The sequence below is a fragment of the Hippocampus guttulatus genome, chromosome 9 (assembly GCF_054856545.1).
Source record: "Hippocampus guttulatus isolate MCC_2025c chromosome 9, RoL_Hgut_1.0, whole genome shotgun sequence".
In the NCBI taxonomy this organism is placed as follows: Eukaryota; Metazoa; Chordata; class Actinopteri; order Syngnathiformes; family Syngnathidae; genus Hippocampus; species Hippocampus guttulatus.
This window is the reverse complement of record NC_141269.1, coordinates 17,992,473-18,014,054: the sequence shown is the minus strand read 5'-3', so window position 1 is coordinate 18,014,054 and position 21,582 is coordinate 17,992,473. Positions and strand designations below refer to the sequence as shown.

At 44.0% G+C, this 21,582-nt stretch overlaps 3 protein-coding genes across 3 annotated transcripts; 2 read left to right on the top strand and 1 right to left on the bottom strand.

The window, feature by feature from the left end:
* Nucleotides 1–22: 22 nt before the first annotated feature.
* ppp1r27b (protein phosphatase 1, regulatory subunit 27b) lies at nt 23–3,266 on the top strand. Its single transcript, XM_086119349.1, has 3 exons — nt 23–1,450; nt 2,182–2,332; nt 2,544–3,266. The coding sequence occupies exons 1-3, from the start codon at nt 1,237–1,239 to the stop codon at nt 2,665–2,667; spliced, it is 489 nt and encodes a 162-aa protein (XP_085975475.1). The 5' UTR covers nt 23–1,236; the 3' UTR covers nt 2,668–3,266.
* Nucleotides 3,267–3,452: 186 nt separating this feature from the next.
* On the bottom strand, nt 3,453–5,501 carry anapc11 (APC11 anaphase promoting complex subunit 11 homolog (yeast)). The gene is made up of 3 exons (XM_086119350.1): nt 5,341–5,501; nt 5,106–5,228; nt 3,453–3,723 (listed from the first exon to the last, which is right to left on the bottom strand). The coding sequence occupies exons 2-3, from the start codon at nt 5,212–5,214 to the stop codon at nt 3,578–3,580; spliced, it is 255 nt and encodes an 84-aa protein (XP_085975476.1). The 5' UTR covers nt 5,215–5,228; nt 5,341–5,501; the 3' UTR covers nt 3,453–3,577.
* Nucleotides 5,502–6,228: 727 nt separating this feature from the next.
* Nucleotides 6,229–21,177, top strand: mgarpb (mitochondria localized glutamic acid rich protein b). The gene is made up of 6 exons (XM_086121024.1): nt 6,229–6,447; nt 11,140–11,237; nt 12,615–12,687; nt 13,916–14,227; nt 19,377–20,183; nt 20,511–21,177. Exons 1-6 carry the CDS (start codon nt 6,375–6,377, stop codon nt 20,546–20,548), a joined length of 1,401 nt encoding a protein of 466 aa, XP_085977150.1. The 5' UTR covers nt 6,229–6,374; the 3' UTR covers nt 20,549–21,177.
* Nucleotides 21,178–21,582: the final 405 nt, after the last annotated feature.

Sequence of the window (21,582 nt, the reverse complement as noted above, 5' to 3'; positions counted from 1 at the left end):
AATTAGCAAATGTGACATTACGTTTGTTCTAACCATGCCGCAGTGATGGTTTAAAAAAAAAAAAGTCCCTTTACAATAGATCTTACAGTGCTTTCACAACATTTGTAGCGCATTGGAGAATGCAGACCTCCAACTGGGGTGGTCTAAATATAATGAAAATTCATAGAGCTCTGCATTTGGGTTTGTTCGTACGCAGTCAACTTCTTGGTTAATAGAGGAAGGGGAACCGGTGGAAGGTGTGAATGATTATGATGGGTTATAGATCATGATGCACCCATTACCCATTCATTATCTGAACTGCTTTCTCCTCAGGAGGGTCACGGGTGTGCTGGAGTCTTTCCCAGCTGACTGGGTAGTAGGTAGGGTACATCCTGAACTGGTTGCCAGCCAATCGCAGGGCACACATCAACAAGCAACCACTCAGTCACATCAAGGGACTCTTTCGAGCGTTCAATCATCCTACCGTGCGTTTTTTGTTTTGTTTTTTGAGGGGAATGAGAGGAAAAAGGGATATTCAAAGGAAACTCATGCAGGCATGGGGAAACATGCAAACTACACACAGGAAGGCCAGGGCCTTGAATTGAACCCATGACCTCTCCCTGTGAGGCAGACGTGCTAACCAGTTGGCCACCCTTACATCCAGATGATTCCCAAAAAGTATGTGGTAAACTCTAATCTGTTGAAAAGTAATTGTTAATGCATTAATACCCCATTCATTTACAAATGTATGTTCATTAGTGTAAACCCGCTGTCCTATTAGCTAACATTTTAAAATATGGATTACTGTCAGAAAAGCTTGAGGGGGTTGCCGAGGAACTATTCGTGGCCCAAGATACTCTTTGGTGACCACACATTTTTATTTACAAGATGGCATTCGTGCAGTACGCAAATTGCACCACATGAGAAGCATGACACAGGCCTGATGTTGCATCTCTCTCTTTGCCCTCCTTATGTTGCCTCCTATACTAAGATCGTCTCCCCCTGCTGATGTGATGTCACCCCTACCATTCGAGGGCAACATGTCTGTTTGTCGGGGTGAACGTTTTGCCACTGCGATTCCTAAAATAGCCAGACAGAGTGTATAAAGGGGGAAGTCTGGCCTTCAGCGGAGCAGCTCCACACCGTTGAGTCTCGCAGAGGAAGAGTGACTTTTGAGCGAAAAGACATTGACCTCAAACCGTTTTTCTTCCGCTTGAATTTTTTTCTTTCTTCCCTAAGCAAACTCTTGACAGGAGAATGAAGTATTACCAGTTCCCCACGACTCAGACTGTATCACTTCGGGGTTATGCCCAGGAGAAGTACAAGAGCTCCGCGTCTCAAAAGCCCATCCGAACCGTGCATTTCCCCAATGACATCGTTTTCCAGGACTTTGTTCGGCATGGTGAGCTGGAGAGGATTGGACGCTTCATCCGGGCCAGAAGGGTCACGCTGGACACCATCTACCCCTCTGGTGAGTCTCATTACCACAGGGCTTATATGGAAAACCATTAGAGCATTTATTGGATATCCTAGACCTCTTATCTAAATGTCCAATTTACTCTGTCATCACTTGTAGGACAACTAAATGGCACTAATATGCTACAGCGCACTAGATGATGATATATGTGTGCTACTACTGTAATACGCAGGCCTACTAAATATATTTGTGAAGCATGATAAAATTCTAATGGTTTACATCGAGCATCCACCAGTAGTACTTGTAGCAGGGCGATCAGTGAAAGAGTGCAGTTTTGCTTCATTAGCAACATCCGACTAGTTCAGACAAAGAGCGGTTCTAGTACGTGGGCCATGAATAGGCAAGTTAAATGCTGGAGGGGGCCCATAAGGGCCATAATTTATCATCAGTGCTACGAGGAGGCCACATAAGACCACACCCTTCCTAACCAGAGGTGTGAAGAAAATTCCACGTTAAACCTGGACGAAATAAATTTTAGTATCCATAATAAGGTGTGAAGAAAACCATAAATTAACCACATCCTGTCATGCCACCCCCATTTTTTTCTTTTTTTCTGGGATTTCTTACCCCCTCCCGCCTCCCCTCTCTCAAATACTGAAGGGGCCACATGCCATGTACGGTACCTTAAGTTGGCAATCAACAAATTCCTCATAACTTTCATGTGCCTATTCTGCCATGCTTAGAGTGAGTAGGCTCTTTAACATTGTGATGCGGTGTGTGTGAAGGCATGGCTGCCATCCACGAAGCTGTGCTGTCTGGGAACCTGGAGTGCGTGAAGTTGTTGGTCCACTTTGGGGCAAGCATCCACCAGAGGGACGAAGAAGGGTGGACCCCGCTGCACATGGCCTGCAGCGACGGTTTCCCTCACATTGCACGGTGAGCATCTTCGCAACCAAGTTGGTCACCATAACAGTCCGAATACTATGACGCATAACCAATGGGGGGGCGAGGACATTACATGTCGACAAGCACGTCCTAGACATTACGGTGTAAGAGAAGCCGGTCTATCCGCTGCATTCTTGCCTCTCATTGACCTCCCTGAATCTGACACTAAGGCATGACTGTGACGTGTGTGTGTTACATTCAGCTATCTTCTCTCACTGGGCGCCGATTCAAATCTGGAAAACGACTGTGGCGAGAAGCCGTGTGATCTCATCGACCCGGAGAACAAGGAACTGCTGGACCTGTTTGGTTTCGTCGACAATGACTGAGAGCGTTACATGGGACGGAAGACCGGTGCAGTTACTCTAATTGTTCTGACGGGGCGCAGAGAAGAGGCCTCTTGGGTTCAGCATCCTGAACCAGACAGCTGCCCAAACTGTGGAGGTGACCATGGATGTCTGGTGGAAGGAAGCCTGACACAGCAGGCTTTTTCCTACATGGATTTGCAGCAGTCAGCTACATGCGCATCTTTTTATCCTGCAGTGAGATGAAAAAGATTACACGTAAAAAAAAAAAACAATGAAATAATTGAAATTATTCTTATCCTGGAAGGTAGATGCATTGATTTAAACGTGAAAGTTTGCTGCTCATTTGCAGGCTTGTATTGCAAAGGGTTAGCGTCTGCCCCACCACCCCAAAAAAAAGTCCATATTTTTCTATGCATTCTAGCATCTGCTACGATACCGAGAGAGAAAATAGAAGTAACGTAGTTGATTTTTTTTATGTCCAAGAATGGATTCTGACCAATAGAAGCAAACTTGGCAATAACTGCAATGTCTTTTTTTGTATACATATAAAACCTGGCATTCTAGTCATATGTTGATAACTGTATAGTTTTATTTTTATACTTATAAAATAAAGTGTTCATCAGATTAGTCGACTGATTCATTTCATAAAACTTTTCAGTTTCAGGCCAGCACACCAGCCAAGTCACAAGGTGAGGAAATTAAAATTTCAGGATGCATGACAATTTGGTTTTGCTCTGTCGCCTTCAAATGGCTAATATTTCTTTCGTATTGGCACCATAAAAAAAAAACGGGAGAAGAAGCAAATGATCAATTAGTCTTTTTATTAACTGTGACCAGGCATTTTTAGTTTTGATGCACAATACAAGTTAAAAAAAATGATACCTATTTACAGGCATGATCAAAACATCCTGGGATACTTTCCACATTGAGCTCATTCTTTAAACTTCCACTCCTGTCGACACATGGGGCACTGCTGCTGGACCTGCTGGGAGTTGAGCCACTTCAAGATGCAGTGCATGTGGAAACAGTGGGAGCACTGGCCCCAGACCAGTGGGCAGTCATCTCCAGGCACCTTACCTGTAAAACAGGTTCGAACATTCGCTCGCTTGTAAATAGTGGCCTTTTGGCTGAAAGTTGGGCACTCCGAATCGTTCAAATTTGAAATTTCGACAATCCGAAATTGATGCACGAGGGCCGGCCGGCCCTTCAAACTTTCACCTGTTTGGTCCCTTAAAAGCGTTTACGAGATGCACAAAGTTTGAAAGTGAGGCTGAAGTCAAAAGTGTTGTTAGCGACTGGCTGAGACATCAGTCCAAAGATTTTTACGCTGAGGGAATATGGAAGCTTGTGCACAGATGGGAAACGTGTGTGACAGTGCTGGGAGACTACGTTGGAAAAACAAAAAAAAGTATCTGTATTAGAAGTCCCTATACAGGAAAAGTCACCTTATTTATTGAATGACACTCGTATATTTTCACAGGTTGAAATGGACTAGGAGCGGCACGTCGGCCTCACAGTGCAGAGGTGCAGGGTTCCATTCTGGCGCCGGCCTTCCTATGTGGAGTTTGCATGTTCTCCCTGTGACTATGTGGTTATTCTCCGGGTACTCCCACATTCCAAAAACATGCACAAAGACGGCTGGGATAGGCTCCAGCACGTCCGTGACCCTTGTGAGGATAAGCGGACTGAGAAATGGATGGATGGGCGAAATGAACAACAGTAGGTATGTGACCATGAATTTTGGTGGCATTTAATCACCATTTCAATTACTAGGTGACAACAGTGTTTGACAAACCAAGCCAGGAAAAAAATACGCATTAGAATGCTAAGCCTCCCCACTATGACGTGGACAGGCTGAGATGGGAGAGGGGGAAAAAAACAAGCCAAGCTCCAATAGGAGGCCAATTTCTGATAAATGTCATCCCAACAAAGCCCTTAAACCACTCCAATTCTTTTAGGAATATGAATTTTAGTGCTCACATCATTTATACACAGAAACCTATTTATTAAGTGCCAATGTTGTGCCCCCGCAAAAGTCACCTTAACATGTAAAGCAATGCCCTTTTTAAGAGCAAACATTCCCTCCTCTGGCTGAATGGTACTGTATATAGGTACTGTTGGCTTTGTATAGAGGGAGGCGCACTTTTATTGACATGACCCCAGAGAACTTGTAAATGTGTTAAAATGACCAAAATTGTTCAGTGCATTGAAACGATCAAATTTCGACTTCTTTTGGAAACATATGTAAACCGTCGATGGAGGAGGGCACCATAAAAATCTCTCCGAGGGTGCCACTTTGGTTCGGGCCGGCCCTGACCATACCCTTCAAAGTTACGAATGACTCCTTTATGTTGTACAGTTTGCAATTGTTCAGTCTCGCCCACCGTAAGACCCTTGGACGGTGCTACCAATATTATACTCGACTCAGCCCACAACGACATATCTAAAGTTTGACTTACAGTCCGGGCAGCAACCATTGAAAGCAAGCCTGCATATCCCACAGTTCTCATCATTGGCTACCCACAACCACGACGCCACTCCGTTCCACTTCTTGATCTTGACCTTCATCCTGCTCGTGTACTCTGACAGCAGAGAAACACAATTAATATCAGATCCAGTGACATTGCGACCTCACATTTGGCAAGACAGCTACGTCTGGAGCTAAACTTGCACAGATTGACATACTTTACTCACCTTTCAGCGGCTCACCTCGCCTTTAAAATACCTAACGCCAGTTTATTTACGATGCTTCGATCATTGCAGAAGGAGTTTAAATTCAATGCGTCGATTTTTCACTTGTTTTTCCCCAATCCCTCCAGTAACGATGTGTTCTACCTCTTGCGCTTTCAAAGGAAGCTGCTCAGTAAACGTCCTGATTCATTACCACCATCTAGTGGCCCAGCGGGATAAATGTTATATTTTATTCCACTCGTCACAAACAGAAACCTTTTAATCAGAGATGGTTTTATCTGTATGAAAACGTATTTTTGGCGCTCGTTCAAAAAAACCTTTACTTATTTCATTAGCATGTCAGGGGATTTTTTTAGATATTTTCTCTTTTTTTTTAAATTTGACCCATAAAATCTTGCGCAGTACGGATTTTACCATTCGTTGTGATTTATAGCTATGACGTGTTTATAGCTATGACGTTTCAGAAAAACATCCACCTGTTGCTGAACCTAACCCATGATTCATAAATATTACTTGGATTATTATTATTATTAAAACCTGATGTGCTAGAGGAAAAAAGAAGGCAGATCCGGATTCAGCTAAAAAAACGTATCTGGAAGTTTACTTGCATCTCTGATCAAAACGTTTGTGTCTAGTATATAATTATTTGCTATATTGTATAGTAATGTTGTGATTGTGATTAGTATTGTTCTATCTATCTATCTATCTATCTATCTATCTATCTATCTATCTATCTATCTATCTATCTATCTATCTATCTATCTATCTAGTTAGTTAGTTAGTTAGTTAGTTAGTTACTAAAGTACAAAAATTACGATTTGATCCATTTCAAATGCAAAAATTCTTTCTGTTTCGTCGACTGGCCGCTAGGGCGCATTCAAGTGAGACGGTTTTTTTTCTACACCGAGTTGTGACGTCCTCTCCATCAACACTGGAGAGCAGCCACGGCGTGAGAGAAATAGGCTCAAAAGAAGTTTTGAAAAGCGTTCGGCTTCAGACTCAGGCGTTTAGCTGTCGGTGGTTGCTTATCGAGCAAAATGTTCTGTAAACGTGTTTGCCAGAGACTCGGCCCGGTGGCTCAGAGGGTCTTCACACCGACGTTTAGAAAAGGTAAGTCAGGTTCATGTCTGTTTTTATGTCATACTTCTTGCATTCTCACTTGTTTAACGTGAGGGGGAATTGTTGGACCGATATTCATGTTTTCTTTGTCAGGTAATGGGATTACATGGGATTCTGGTTGAGCAATGAGCAAATGTATGGTAACCCTCTATTTATTTATCGACTCAATAATCAAATACAGTAGACGGTATATGCATAGTAGAAATACAGTATACTGTACAGTTTTGAAAGTGTCCTGTATAAAGGAACACTCTGCCCTGTGCGTTGGATTTGAAATCTCACTGCAAATAGAGTACAAATCTTGATGCAGAGTTTTTCAAGATTAAAAGTTGCATTTGGGTTTGGTTTGTCATTTGAGGCGCAAGAATTCAACTTTTGAAGATTAATTCGAACTTTTATCAAGCCATTACAAGACCTTATTGTAAGACACACACATTCACCAGCTCCAGATCAGCTACTTGCATATGGAATGAGTCCCAACACAAGAGCTCCATCAAAAGTTTATTTTTTTTCTTTACTATATTTTTATTTTCACTCTTTGTTATTGTAGTTTTCCAGTGGTCAACCATTGTGAATGTTGTCTTTTACTGATTTTTGTTAGGATTATGCAGGTGAACCAAAGGAGAATGAATGTGAACGTAAAATCCATATATTTCTTGTAATGTATTTAAGTTGGAATGATTGCACGTAAACGCCTCTTTGCATGTGAAGTGATGAGGATTGAGGGCTTTTATTTTCACAGTGCTTTGTCTTTTCACGCATCCTTGCCTGAATCATCATTTCCTCTGGGGTTTGAGCATGTGGAATTCAGCCGGAGGGATAACTGCTCTGACTGCTTTGTGTTTGCAATTTCCTGAATAAAAAAAATAAATTCCTGTGACTGCCTGGCGACCAGTCCAGGGTCCACCGCACCTTTCGCCCAAACTCAGCTGTAATAGGCCAAGGCTATCCATGATCGCGAAAGGATAAGCGCTAGAAAATGGACAGATGAAGTAAGTTCTGACTTTGGCTCTAGTAAATCTTCCAGAATTGACTGGTGAATGCTTATTATTCAGAACAAAAGCTTCATGGGGGTGGGGGTATTGTATTATATGCAGCTGTGTACCTTCACCATCGAGACATCTGGCACACGTGTCAAGAGAGCACATGGTGCTTCACACGTGTCCCTTCTGCCTCCGGTGCCATCTTGTCTGCTTTCATCTGGCGTGCCTGTTCATTTTAACAGGCTTGGACCTTGCCAGTGAGCTTAACTGATTACCTTTATAAATAACTTGTACTTGGCCTTTCAAGGTGTTGCAGCGTCATGGTGTTAGAGGGTGGAGGACTATCCTACATCAGCAGCTCAGCATTCAAAACACGACAGTTTGTTTTGGTTTTCTACACCATACTTTGGGGACTTTTAGTCATGTCCACAGTGGCATTTTGTCAGAGATGAACAGAGAAAATCACGCATTATGACAATTTATAAATTAATAGGGAGTAGTATAATTTAGGCGGTCCAGTGGTTAGCGCGTCGACCTGACAGTGCAGAGGTACCGGGTTCAATCCCAGCTCCGGCCTCCCTGTGTGGAGTTTGCATGTTCTCCCCGGGCCTGCGTGGGTTTTCTCCGGGTCCTCCGGTTTCCTCCCACATTCCAAAAACATGCATGGCAGGCTGATTGAACACTCAAAATTGTCCCTAGGTGTGAGTGTGGGCGTGGATGGTTGTTTGTCTCTGTGTGCCTTGCGATTGGCTGGCAACCGGTTCAGGTGTCCCCCGCCTACTGCCCGAAGACAGCTGGGATAGGCTCCCAGCACCCCCCGCGACCCTTGTGAGGATAAAGCGTCTTGGAAAATGGATGGATGGATAGTATAAATTAATGTTTTCTCTCAAAGTTACAAACATATACTTGCTTCTAAAGAGATAAATGTGCTCTGTTTTCCAAATAAGGAATCATGGTGGATTAAAGTGAGCAGTGTTTCAATGTGACTCTCTTTAAAATACCGTACATGTTTTAATTTCTTGCATTGTGTGGACAAGATTGAGGCTTAAAATATTTTTGGATGCATGCCCAGAGAATGAGCTTTTTGCCGAGATATAATGTAATACATATATATCCCTGTCCTTAATTTTTTTACAAAATAAAGTAAATAACCAGAATCTATTATTTAAGAGCCGTAAAGGTTCTACCGTACTTGACAAATTTTGTTAGGTTAGGCCATCCATTTCCACTTATCCTCATTAGAGTTGTGGGTGTGCTGGAACATCTCCCAAGTCACTTTGGTGGAGGACCAAAACTCTCAGGGAGATGTGCTAACCACCCACTGCACTTTTATTTGGATTTCAGGATATACTCTATTTGTTTTTATCGCTATTTGAACTAACCAGTCAGTATGCTGTACTGTACTGTATATTCATGATGGTAAGGAACTATCCATCCATCCATCCATTTTCCGAACCGCTTGATCCTCACTAGGGTCGCGGGGGGTGCTGGAGCCTATCCCAGCCGTCTCCGGGCAGTAGGCGGGGGACACCCTGAATCAGTTGCCAGCCAATCGCAGGGCACACAGAGACGAACAACCATCCACGCCCACACTCACACCTAGGGACAATTTAGAGCGACCAATCAGCCTGACATGCATGTTTTTGGAATGCGGGAGGAAACCGGAGCACCCGGAGAAAACCCACGCAGGCCCGGGGAGAACATGCAAACTCCACACAGGGAGGCCGGAGCTGGAATCGAACCTGGTACCTCTGCACTGTGAAGCCGACGTGCTAACCACTGGACTACCGGGCCGCCCCGGTAAGGAACTACAAGTCCAAAAATGCACTGCAATAGCCAAGGCAAAGATGTTAACTCATTCATTCCACAAGACGTACTTGTACGTCTTTTTAAAATTAGCCCCCCCCCTACCAAGGACGTACTTGTACGTCTAAGTCTTTTTTTTGCGTCATAGAGAGGAGAAGGGTCCGATGCAATCTGTGAATGAGAATAAGACGTTTGCATTGTAAATCATGTAAAAACTCGACCAGTAGGTGGCAGTGGTGCCTCACGTGCTTGAAATGCATACTTTTACAAAAAGCTATTTTTCTCTGTTTTTTTCCCAGGAATCGCCATTTTCATGAAACTTAGCCATTTTGTAATGCCGATTGCTGAAGAATGAAAAAAAAAAGATATTTTCTGCTGAAAGAAGAGAGTCCAAACTTTATTTTGGTAGGCTCCATGTTTATATAGCATTAGAACCAAATATTCTGTGGGTCTTTCAAGATCAATCAAAATCCAGTAAAACGCTGGGATTGAGAGGGTTGCTCCAGTGAAAATGGCTGGGATTGAATGAGTGAATTTTGTCCCTAAACAGACATGTCTTCTTCCCGAGAATCAAACAATTAGTCCTTCTGGGCTATGATAGGTGACGTTATTCAGATACTGACTCCTAACTTCTCCCTAAAAAGCTAGGTTTTTCTCGTTACCGTTCTTGCTGCACTGCACTTTGAGCACCTTTTTTAGAATCGACATTGTACGTTGACAAGTGGAGAGGTGGAACCCATGGCATGCAAGACTTGAACAAATAAAGATAGATTCTGAATATCAGGCCTGGTGGCGCTGCTAAATTGACTGACGCAATAATAATATCATCATATCAAACAAGCTGTTTCCCAACCTCCGATACAGTCGCCAATTGTTTAGGTTGCCAAGCAAGCAAGTTTCTTATGCAAGAATGAGGTCAAAAACCAAAAAGTCAATTTTCTGCTTTCTTTTCCGAAAGAGTTCTCAAAATGATCGAATCTCAGTTCAAATTTGTACCATCCATACATCCCGTACATAATTCAGTTCCTCATTTAACTCTTAACCGCAGACAATACGTATCCACTCAATGCCTGTGTTGTCAATATCCACCCACTGTTGCTACCATATGAGGAGCCCCTTTAACCATACTATTACTATTATTTTCTAACCAGTAACTGGTCACACAGTTGCACACAATGTTGAGCCCTTCACCCCTTTCATTCAAGGGTTGAACTGTTTGCTTCTTTCCTGTCCGATGCAGTTGACTTGAGAATTACTTGGAACTGACGTTCTTGTTATGATACACCATTTGTACAGTGTGTGTTTGAAGGCACGTATCAGTGCTGGGCGAAGACTGTTTGTGTGTGAGCTGGAGATGAGATTAAAGTGCTTTGGGTGCAGGGTGGTTTTATTTATGGCCTTCTCTGCATGCACCCCCTGCCAATCCTCTAAACACTGGCAAATCTTCACAAGCGACAGAACAACACTCTCACCTGTCCTCCGCCGTGACAATAGTCCATTAAGAAGCTTTTCGAAGCTCCTCCTTGGGAGACAAATTCATTGCATGAAGTCAAATCGCTTGTCTGTGTTGTTGTTGATCCCAATCTAAAATGAGCTCGAATTGCTTGTGTGGTCCGCCGGATGTTTCGTTTAGGGGATTGTTTGGTGTTTAACTTGGCTGTTGCGAAATCTTTCCGTCTCCTCGGCTCTAAATGAGCAGGGCCACAATTGTGTAACAGGATTAAAGAATGGGAACACCTTGATGCTATCGTCGTGTACTTGACCTTTGCACTAAGTCGCTCTTCACTTGGGATTCCCCCCCCCCCCCCAAATATTTCATCAACGCTTCTCTTTGCATGACACCCACACTTGTAATAAAGCAGAATTGCTTGGCTCCCTTTTTGTCAATCCGCAGCGCCAGTGCGGCACATGGCTTTCGGGGTTCCTGGTGGTTCCACAAACATGACATACTTTGTTGTGTGCGGAGGAGGCCTCACTGCTGCAGTTGTCTATGTAAGTATTGGTGGCTTTTAGTGGATGCAACAATTTCCAACATGTCCTTTCATGGGCAATGGTAAGAAACCGTATGAAGAGTTTAGGTATCATATTGCATTTGAATTGGACTCATTTTTTTTTTACATACCAACCGAACCTGAGTGAACTCTGTGCGTATACTGTACATGGGAAAAAAATGCTGAAACAGGTGTGATGGCCACATGGTGCAATAATAAACACTGTATTTAGCTACAAAAGCGATCAATTCCCATACAGCAGGGGTGCCCAAACTTTTTGGACCGAAGAGCTACTTTTCGATCAACTAACCTCACGGGATCTACCCTTACCGGCACACGTGCACACACACACACACACACGCACGCACACACACACACACACACGCACACGCATGCACGCCATGATGAGAAACAGCCTGAAACTGAGGCAGGCGATGCACTTTTGCAGCCTGTTAACTATCGTAGCTCACACGTACCGTTTTAAAGTGCTTCCCTGAGCCTTCCTAGGTTCCTATTCTTTGCCCGTGGCCTCTGTGAATTGTACACGAAGCAAACTCTGAATGAGAATAATGTCGATTAAAGATAGAGCGCAACAGCTCTGATCACAAGCTGCAATTGCAGACTGCTGAGCGCAATCAACTTCCGGTGACGTCATCACGCGCCACCATAAATTCAAGATTTACCTGCTTTATTTTATTTTTTAAATATTTATTTTGTGAAAAGGAGACTGATAGGATGATTATGGTGCAGCGTACATTAACACAAAAAATATATTACTAACATCTACAAAGACACACAAATGGTTGTTTGTTTGTTTTTTTCTCCTCGACACTCTTCGGATCTACTTGGGACCTGTTTTAGATCTACCGGTAGATCAGGATCGACGTAATGGGCACCCCTGCCATACAGTATACATAACCTAATTTCTTCAAATTTGTTTCTCAAATTTATTTCTGTTTCTACTTATGCTAGCACATTTCCTGGATGGAAGGATGAATGCCAATTGCCAACATTTTTTATACCATATTTGCTTATGGTTCGTCACGACAGTTGGTCAAAAGAGGATGATGGAACTCTGTGCATGGTCCCTTTTGGACTACAAACAAGTCTGCAACTCTTTTCTTGATAGCCCATTTTGCTTTGTGGCCAAAAGTTCCATCCATTCATTGCCTTATTGCTTATCCTGTTGGGATTGGGCTGAGAGGTGAGATACACTCTGAACTGATGGCCTGTCAATCACAGCGCACCTAAAGCCACACAACCATTCGTACTCATGCCTATGGCCAATGTAGCGATTTCTATGACCCAAACACGTGTTTCTGTTTATTTTTTGTCTGCTATAATGCAACAGGTGTACCATATTTGCCCTGTCTCTCAGGCCTACAAGACGGTCCTTGGTGATAGTGAGCGCTATGAGGACAGACTGGCCAACATGGGCTCCACAGCAAAGGGTCAGCTACCATTCCCATTTCCACACAGAGAGAACAGAGAGTACTCGATCTGTTGATTCTGTTTTGGCTGCACCACCGAAATAAACATGCTCGAATAACCATTCTCAATCGCATGTCTGTCCCAATTACTGTCTTCAAATTAATTACGCCTGTTTGGCCTCAAAGCAGCTGAACAATCTGCAATATGAAAGGAGCAGTATGTAGTCAAGCAAAATCATATTGGATATACAATATACGTAAACAATATGTCTGTCCAGCTCTGTTAGTGTGGTAATTATTTAGTCATAAAGATGGGTTTTGATTTTAATTCCAAGCAGACCACCAGCTTCTAAAGGTGACATGATGGTATTAAAAGTTATCTCTTTGACATGTAATACTGGACTGAATTTTGAGAGCAACAACGTCGATTGTATCTCTTAAGCGCTTTAATAACATCCGCATACCTGAATTTTCATTTCCAATCTTCCTGACAGGTGTGAAGGGTTTCGTCATTGATATTTTAATACTGTACACTCTTATGTATTCTACTCTCCAATAACTGTTGATACTATCGGGCATCTTATTGTGGTTAATTAGTGGCAGACATGATTTTTGCGTGATGTTTGTGTGAGAGGTCACACATTTTTTTGGTATGTGTGTTAAACAAACGCCCAAGCTATAGATGAGTGTCATGAACATTACTAACTGGATGCAAACATACTGAGGATTGTCAACAACGTTGCTGTCATTGTCATTGTTGTTTCAAGTCTTAAATAATGAGGCGTGACAAATACATATATAGTATGTTACATAAATACATCTAAAGTAATTTTAAAGATCAAATGATTTTTTTAAATCAGTCATATTGAAAAACAAAAAATATACTGTTTGAAATAATTTGTGATTTGTTTTCTTTTTTTGGGGTGGGGGGGTCCAAAATTGTCAATGTTATTTACATGCAACAGTACAGTATTTTGGGGTGGGGTAGGCAAATTTACATTGTTACAAATTATTCTGCACATCAGTTGTAAGGCAGTCTTGGGACAGAAGTCTGTTGTGTTTCCAACATGATCATGACCTCCGCTGGACAGTGATGTGCAGAATGATGTGATCACACAAAGGGAAGCGTTTGAGTGGTGCAATATTGCTCCAGACAGTTACATAACATCACAGAATTAAATATTCCTGACCCAAGTTCACTCATGCAAAAGAGAAAGTTCTTATTCTGTTCTATTCTTCATCGTTGAAGCTGAAGCTTCGTCAGCTGAGCCAGTGAACGCGGCTGCTGAACCCGCCCCAGTCGACGAGCCCGAGGCGCCTGTTGAAGTGATCACAGAGTCTGTCGCTGCACCTGCAGAGCCCGTGGCGGACAGCACGGGCGAGCCTGTTGTTGAGAGCGCAACACCTGAAGAAGATGTCGCCGTGGTCTCCGAGGTCATTGCCACTGAGGATGAAGCTATGCCAAGTGCTGTGGAAGATGCTCCACCGGTAGTGGCTGAAGCTGCTCCTACTCCTGTGGAGGTCACGGAGGAGACCCCGGCAGAGGCGCCTGCGAATGCTGGTACAAAAGTAGTCGATGAAGCCCTCCTCCCTAGTCCCCCCGCTGAGGCAGAGACAGTTCCTTGTGTGGATAATGCAGCATAAAACTATGATGCCTTATGGGTTTGCTTATAGAAGATGGCGACAAATTCAGAGTGCACGCTTCCCACCACAAAAAGAACCCACGAACCCCAACATAGATTAAGGGGAAAAAAACAAAAGCATTTAGTCTGGCTTCCATTTATTATGGTAATGAAAACCAGATTTACACACTAAACTCTAGAGTGTTCGCAAATAATTGTGGTTTTTGGGTTGGTACAGAAATTGTGCTTGGGAGATTAATGAAAGAACCAAACTGGAGTATTTCTGTTTTCTTCTAATGAATGTAGTGCCCTTCAAGAGATGACAGTCCTGCACCAACTTGTTACTTAAATGTGTGCTTGACTGTAAGAACCGCAGTGGGGTCAGCAGTCTTGTTTTTATCTCCCAAATGTGATCACTTTTCTGCTCAATAAATTCTCACCTAGTCCTTTCATACCCCTCCAGTCTGTGTTTGTGCTACGGTTCAATAATGTGATTCTGGTCAAAGTGGTAGTCTGTGTGATTCCTTTGCCAGCAACTTTGTCTCATTTTAAAAGTGAGAGTGGCCTTCCCATTCTGTTTTGTTTCCTCAAATGCATACGCTTGAGTATTATTATGGCCTTATCTGTGAGACAAAGTTGAAAACCTGCATTCATATTTTGCTTTTTTCCTCAAAATCTACCAAATTGTCTTACAGCTTCAGACAATTTGGAAAGCTACGCTGACCACAAAAGAAAGAATATATATATATATATATATATATATATAATTCCTCGTCTCACCCCCCCTCGGGGTGTTGTCCGTCCCTCATTCAGCTCGGGTCCTCTACCAGAGGCCAGGAAGCTTGAGGGTTCTGCGCAGTATCCTTGCTGTTCCCAGCACTGCACATTTCTGGACTGAGATGTCCGATGTTGTTCCTGGGATCTGTTGCAACCACTCATCTAGTTTGGGGGTCACTGCCCCGAGTGCTCCGACCACCACAGGCACGACTGTCACCTTTACCTTCCAGGCTCTCTCCAGCTCCTCTCTGAGCCCTTGGTATTTCTCCAGTTTCTCGTGTTCCTTCTTTCTGATGTTTCCATCACTTGGGACCGCTACATCCACTACAACGGCTTTCCTCTGCCCTTTATCTATGATCACGATATCTGGTTGGTTCGCCATTACCATCTTGTCAGTCTGGATCTGGAAGTCCCACAGGATCTTCGCTCTGTCATTCTCCACCACCTTCGGAGGTGTTTCCCATTTTGACCTTGGGGTTTCCAGTCCATACTCCGCACAGATGTTTCGGTAGACTATGCCAGCCACCTCGTTATGGCGTTCCATGTAGGCTTTCCCTGCCAGCATCTTACACCCTGCAGTTATGTGTTGGATCGTCTCAGGTGCCTCTTTGCACAACCTACACCTTGGGTCTTGTCTGGTGTGGTATATCTGGGCCTCAATGGCTCTGGTGCTCAGGGCCTGCTCCTGAGCAGCCAGGATGAGTGCCTCTGTGCTGTCCTTCAGGCCAGCCCTCTCTAGCCACTGATAGGACTTCTTGAGATCAGCCACTTCAGTTATGGTCCGATGGTACATCCCGTGTAGGGGCTTGTCCTCCCATGATGGTCCCTCTTCCAGCGCCTCATCTTCTGTTCCCCATTGTCTGAGACATTCTCTGAGTACATCATCTGTTGGAGCCTTCTCCTTGATGTATTCGTGGAGCTTGGATGGTTCATCCTGGACAGTGGCTCTCACACTCACTAGTCCCGGCCTCCTTCCTTTCGGCTTGCGTACAGTCTCAGGGTGCTGGATTTGGGATGGAACCCTCCGTGCATGGTTAGGAGCTTTCGGGTCTTAACGTCCGTGGTCTGAATCTCTTCCTTTGGTCACCTTATTATTCATGCAGGGTATCTGATCACTGGCAGGGCATAGCTGTTTATTGCCCGGGTCTTATTCTTGCCATTGAGCTGGCTTCTTAGGACTTGCCTCACTCGCTGGAGGTATTTGGCCGTAGCCGCTTTCCTTGTTGCCAGTTCGAGGTTGCCATTGGCTTGTGGTATACCGAGGTACTTGTAGCTGCCCTCAATGTCTGCTATTGTTCCTTCAGGGAGTGAGACCCCTTCAGTGCGGACTACCTTTCCCTCTCTTAGTCACCATCCGACTACATTTCTCAAGCCCGAATGACATCCCGATGTCGCTGCTGTAGATCCTGGTTGTGTGGATCAGGGAGTCTATGTCCCTTTCGCTCTTAGCATACAGCTTTATGTCATCCATGTAGAGGAGGTGACTGATCGTAGCTCCATTTCTGAGGCGGTATCCATAGCCTGTCTTGGTGATTACTTGGCTTAGGGGGTTCAGTCCTATGCAGAACAGCAGTGGGGAGAGTGCATCACCTTGGTATATGCCACATTTGATGGACACTTGGGTAAGTGGCTTGCCATTGGCTTCAAGTGTGGTTTTCCACATCCTCATCGAGTTCGCAACGAAGGCTCTTAGGGTCCTGTTCACCTTATACAACTCCAAGCATTCAGTGATCCATGTATGTGGCATCGAGTCATAGGCTTTCTTGTAATCAATCCAGGCTGTGCACAGGTTGGTATGTTGGGACCTGCAGTCTTGTGCGACTGTTCTGTCAACCAGGAGCTGATGTTTGGCTCCTCTGGTATCTCTACCAATGCCCTTCTGTGCTTCGCTCATGTATTGATCCATGTGTCCACTTATCTTAGCCGCAATGATGCCTGACATGAGCTTCCATGTTGTGGAGAGACAGGTTATTGGCCGATAGTTGGATGGGACTGCACCCTTTGAGGGATCCTTCATGATCAGGATCGTTCGCCCTTCGGTTAGCCATCCTGGGTGAGTCCCATCCCTCAGCAGCTGGTTCATTTGTGCTGCTAGGCGCTCATGGAGTGCTGTGAGTTTCCGGGCCTGGTGCTGTCCAGTTCTTCATATCTGAGACTCTTTCCTGTATGTCTGCCACTGTTATGGTAACTGGGTTCTGTTCAGGGAGGTTGCTGCGCTCCACTCTCAGGGTCACCAGCCATTGTGCACTGCTGTTATGTGCAACCTCCTTCTCCCATATGCCTTTCCAGTACCTTTCAGTTTCCAGTCTTGGTGGGTCAGCTCTGTTGTTAGGACCCTGCCACTGAGCGTACACTTTCGCAGGTTGTGTTGCGAACAGCCTGTTTATTCGTCTGGCCTCATTCTCTTTCGTGTACCGCTTTAGGCGGCTGGACAAGGCTTGGAGCCTTTGTTTGGCAGTTTCGAGTGCTTCAGGTATGGTCATCTGGATGTACCTCTCGGGTATCAGCCTTTTCATCACACCTCTCTGGGCCTCCATCAATTGACTCACATCTTTCCGAGCCGCCTTGATCTTAGCCTCCAACCGTCTTTTCCATGGTGGGTAACGTATCTCAAGGATCACTGATGCTGAAGCGTATATCAGCTCATTGGTTTCCGTGATCGTTACGGTCGGGATCGCCCTCAGTGCTGCATTCACACTTTCCATGAGACTTTCAGGTGGTACTTCACATAGCCGTTGTAATCGGTTTCTAGGTTGCCCAGCTTTCATTCTCGCCATGATCTTAGCTTTCAGGTCAGTTGCTGCCTCGCTCATTTCATTCATTGGGGCTGGCCTCCCAATCTCTGGTATGACCTTCTCCTCTGATCTGGCAGCCTGGGGCCCTTCACCATGGAACCTGTGTTGTACCTCATCAATCTCAAGTTGTGACAGCAGTTGCCGTTTGTGGATGTTGGAACACTGCGCTACTAGTTGTTTCGTGGTCAACCGTGACTGTGGGTTTCGAAGTAACCATTTAGCCCACATTCTCTGCATGTAACCCCTCTGACTAGGGTTGCTTGAGTAGTAGCATTCCAACAGAGCCATGTTATCGCATCTCGCCCATCTGCCCATTTTTCATCAAGGTGCTCTGGTTCCCCAGCACCTGACGCAGACCTTGTTTGGCCGGGCATGTCATTCGTTTTATTGTCTCTCATCATTGTATGAGGTAGGCATTAGCGTGAAGGATCTTGCCCAAGGACCCACGCTGGATGGTGTTATGTGCTCATTTTTTTGCCCCAAGCGGGATTCGAACCACCGTCTCCCGTACGCCAAACCGATGCCTTACCAACTGAGCTATCCAGCCGCTCTGTGTGTGTGTGTGTGTGTGTGTGTGTGTGTGTGTGTGTGTGTGTGTGTGTGTGTGTGTGTGTGTGTGTGTGTGTGTGTGTGTGTGTGTGTGTGTGTGTGTGTGTGTGTGTGTGTGTGTGTGTGTATATATATATATATATATATTGCTGCATCATTCAAGCAGCAAATACAAAACTGTAATCTTACACGTGTCTACTCCTCCTCTTTAAAATCAGGGGAGCTTTAAGTTCCTCTTCCTCAGTGTGGTGAAGCCCATGTAGAAATTCCTTTCTTTGTGTTAGTCTTGTTTCAGTTGATACCTTGGCCTTTTCCGCTGACCCTTTGTCATTGACCAACACCTGATAGAACCAGTAACTTTTATCCCATGTATTGAAACAACAAATTTGCATTAGTCCCTCTATAAGGAATCTGTCCCATGTTCATGCTCCTCTGCAATGGACCTAAATAATAGTTAAATCTTTCGTATTTTTACTTCCAAAAGATACCTGCCTGAGATCTCTTTTTCAATGACTTTTAAAGTGAACCGATTTTCTGTGGCAATTTTAGGTGTAACCTAAGAAACCTAGAATGTAAGATTAAGGTACATTCACACGCGCAGACACAAATCTCAGCTTTGGTTTTTATACGACATTGCACATTACAGGCCTCAAAAGATCTGCTGTCTGGATTAAAATCATTGTTTATAGTTTGAGGATAACAATGCTAACATTACAATTACAATAAGGTTTGACAGTATGGGGTATCAAACAGACGAGCTCCAGTAACTGTGGCATCAAATCACTTAGATGCCAAGCAGAAAAAGCATGAAGATGAGTACCGCCCAATTTCTGCTTCGTGACAGAGTTAAATATGCACCAGTGAGAACAACTGTCTGAAAAGATCTAGTCGTGACTGTATGTAAAAACTCATCATCTGACCCGGTGTTTCGCTTCAAGTATCAAGTAGTTCACTTTCTGTCCTTCAGAGCCTGTGCCAGATCTTCTTACAGCTGTCAAAATACTGGCCGGTTCCACAGTTGAAATTGCAGCAGCTTCTGTTGGAGAGTCCAGTTTGGTGAGAGCTGCCCGTCAAATAGAAGACGATGGAAAGCGTTTGGACTCTGTGTTGGAAGTGATACAAACTGAAGTCCTTGAGGGAACCAACGATCTTGCTGCTGAAGAATCTTCACTTGAAACGGTTGTTGTCACGAATGAAGAGGACCCCGCAGAGGTGCTCAGTTGTGATGAAGAGGCTGTTGCAGAAGTGAAAGTGTCTGCAGAAGAGACAACAGAGGAAGCCCTGTCTCCAGCTACTGAAGAAGAGGAGGAAGTGCCTTCTGAGAAAGCTGCAACTTCGGGCCCCACCGAAGACAATGCAGAAGGGGTGGATGCTGAAGATCAGAATCCAGATCCAGTGGAGAACAGCACACTTGAAGAGGCCTCACCCGAAGAAGCTGCACCATCTGTGGAGGCAAGCATCACTGCTGAAGCTCCAGTGGATGAAGAGCTGCCTACAACTGAGACATTTGGAGAGGATGCTGCTGAAGCTGAAGCTCCAGAAGAGGAGACGGCCGCCGCCTCAGAAGAAGAAAAAGGTACCACTCAGCCTCCAGAAGCTGAGAATGGGTCAGAAATGGAGGCGCTCTCAGCGACTGAACCAGAGTCCAACTGCCACGACGATTCTCTGGCACAGCTGACGATGCCCACTGCTGATCACCCAACTGAAATCCTCGAGGATGCTGGAGATGAGACGAATGAAAGCAGCGAAGCAGCATCACCTGAAGAAACACCAAGTAAGCAAATGCTTTCGAACAGGCGGTTGTCTTGAGTGTGATGCCAATGTAGCTCAATATTCCTTCTAGGTTACTGTATGTATAAGTAGCATTGAAATATAAATTAACATTTAGGAGTCATTACAATGTTTTGCAGAGTCTAAATATGATGCACGCTTGACTGTTTGACTATATAAATTAGAACTGCAGTTGCCATTTAGCTCAATTTTCAGCTGAGTTAAAAAGAACAAATTACATTTAGTTATATAGCTATTTATTTTTGTGCGCTCTGAAAATAAACGACAGTACAATATGCAGTAAATGTATTTATTAATTTATTCGTTACAGGTCCAGAGGCAGTAGTGGTGATGATGAGCCAGTCATGAACTGACAGTGTGCCTTTCACATCACTCCAACTGTCAGTCGAACCTGGGTCAGCAAGAAAATTCAAACAATGTTTTTTGGATTTTTATTATTCAAACGTGTCCTTTTGAGTTGTAAGAATGTCCCAAAGTCTGTCATCAATGTCGTAAATTGGTGTTTGACCTGTTGGTTTTATTTTAGTGCCGTCTTATGTCCACTAGATGTCACCATTAGAATTACCGGACAGGAGAGAAAAATTTAAATTGGCAGTGCTAGGTTGTCATTTTTATTTATGACACTAAATTTGTAGCAGATCTTAGATTTCTACTATACCGATAGAATGTTTTCAATTTCTAACTAAATGCATTGATGTTCTTTTTATATACAACCCCCCCCCCCAGAATTACCGACAGAATGATGTATTTTGAATATCTGATTAAGATGTTGAGTCTTGCGCAGAAAAAGGAAAACATTTTCATTAGAAAAAATAGCATACACGAAATGATACTAAGAATGTTCTTATTTATTGTTGATTATAATTACAAATAAATGTGAGGATCTACAAGATCAAGTTGAATCTTTGTGATGAGCAAATCAGATGCCACGGTATGCTAACATAGAAACTGGACAAATAAACAGTTGGACAACAGTCCATCCGTTTAGTCCCTTTTGACAATCAATGTAAAGATGAGTTGATAGATACAAAACCTGTTGGACGATTTGATGAAGTTGTAAAATTTGCATTGTATTGCCGTATTCAAAATAACCGGGGTGTAGGAATTCCAAGGTGGATACATAACAAGATGCTACCGGGCCGCTATACTAAAACTTGGTTCTTGGAGCTTTGGATCTTTAAATATTTAATAAACAAATAGGCAGTTGCATGAACAAATGGGCCTTCCATTAGACTTAGTGACGGAAGGTCCGTCAGTCCATCACTTTTTCCATCAGTATTTCAGGCCGGCCCATGTGGGCGACTCCATCCATCTTTGAGAATCGTCCAGCTGCAGCTGGAGCGTTCCTGTTCCGACAAGAGCATTCCCGTTTGGCGTTCCTG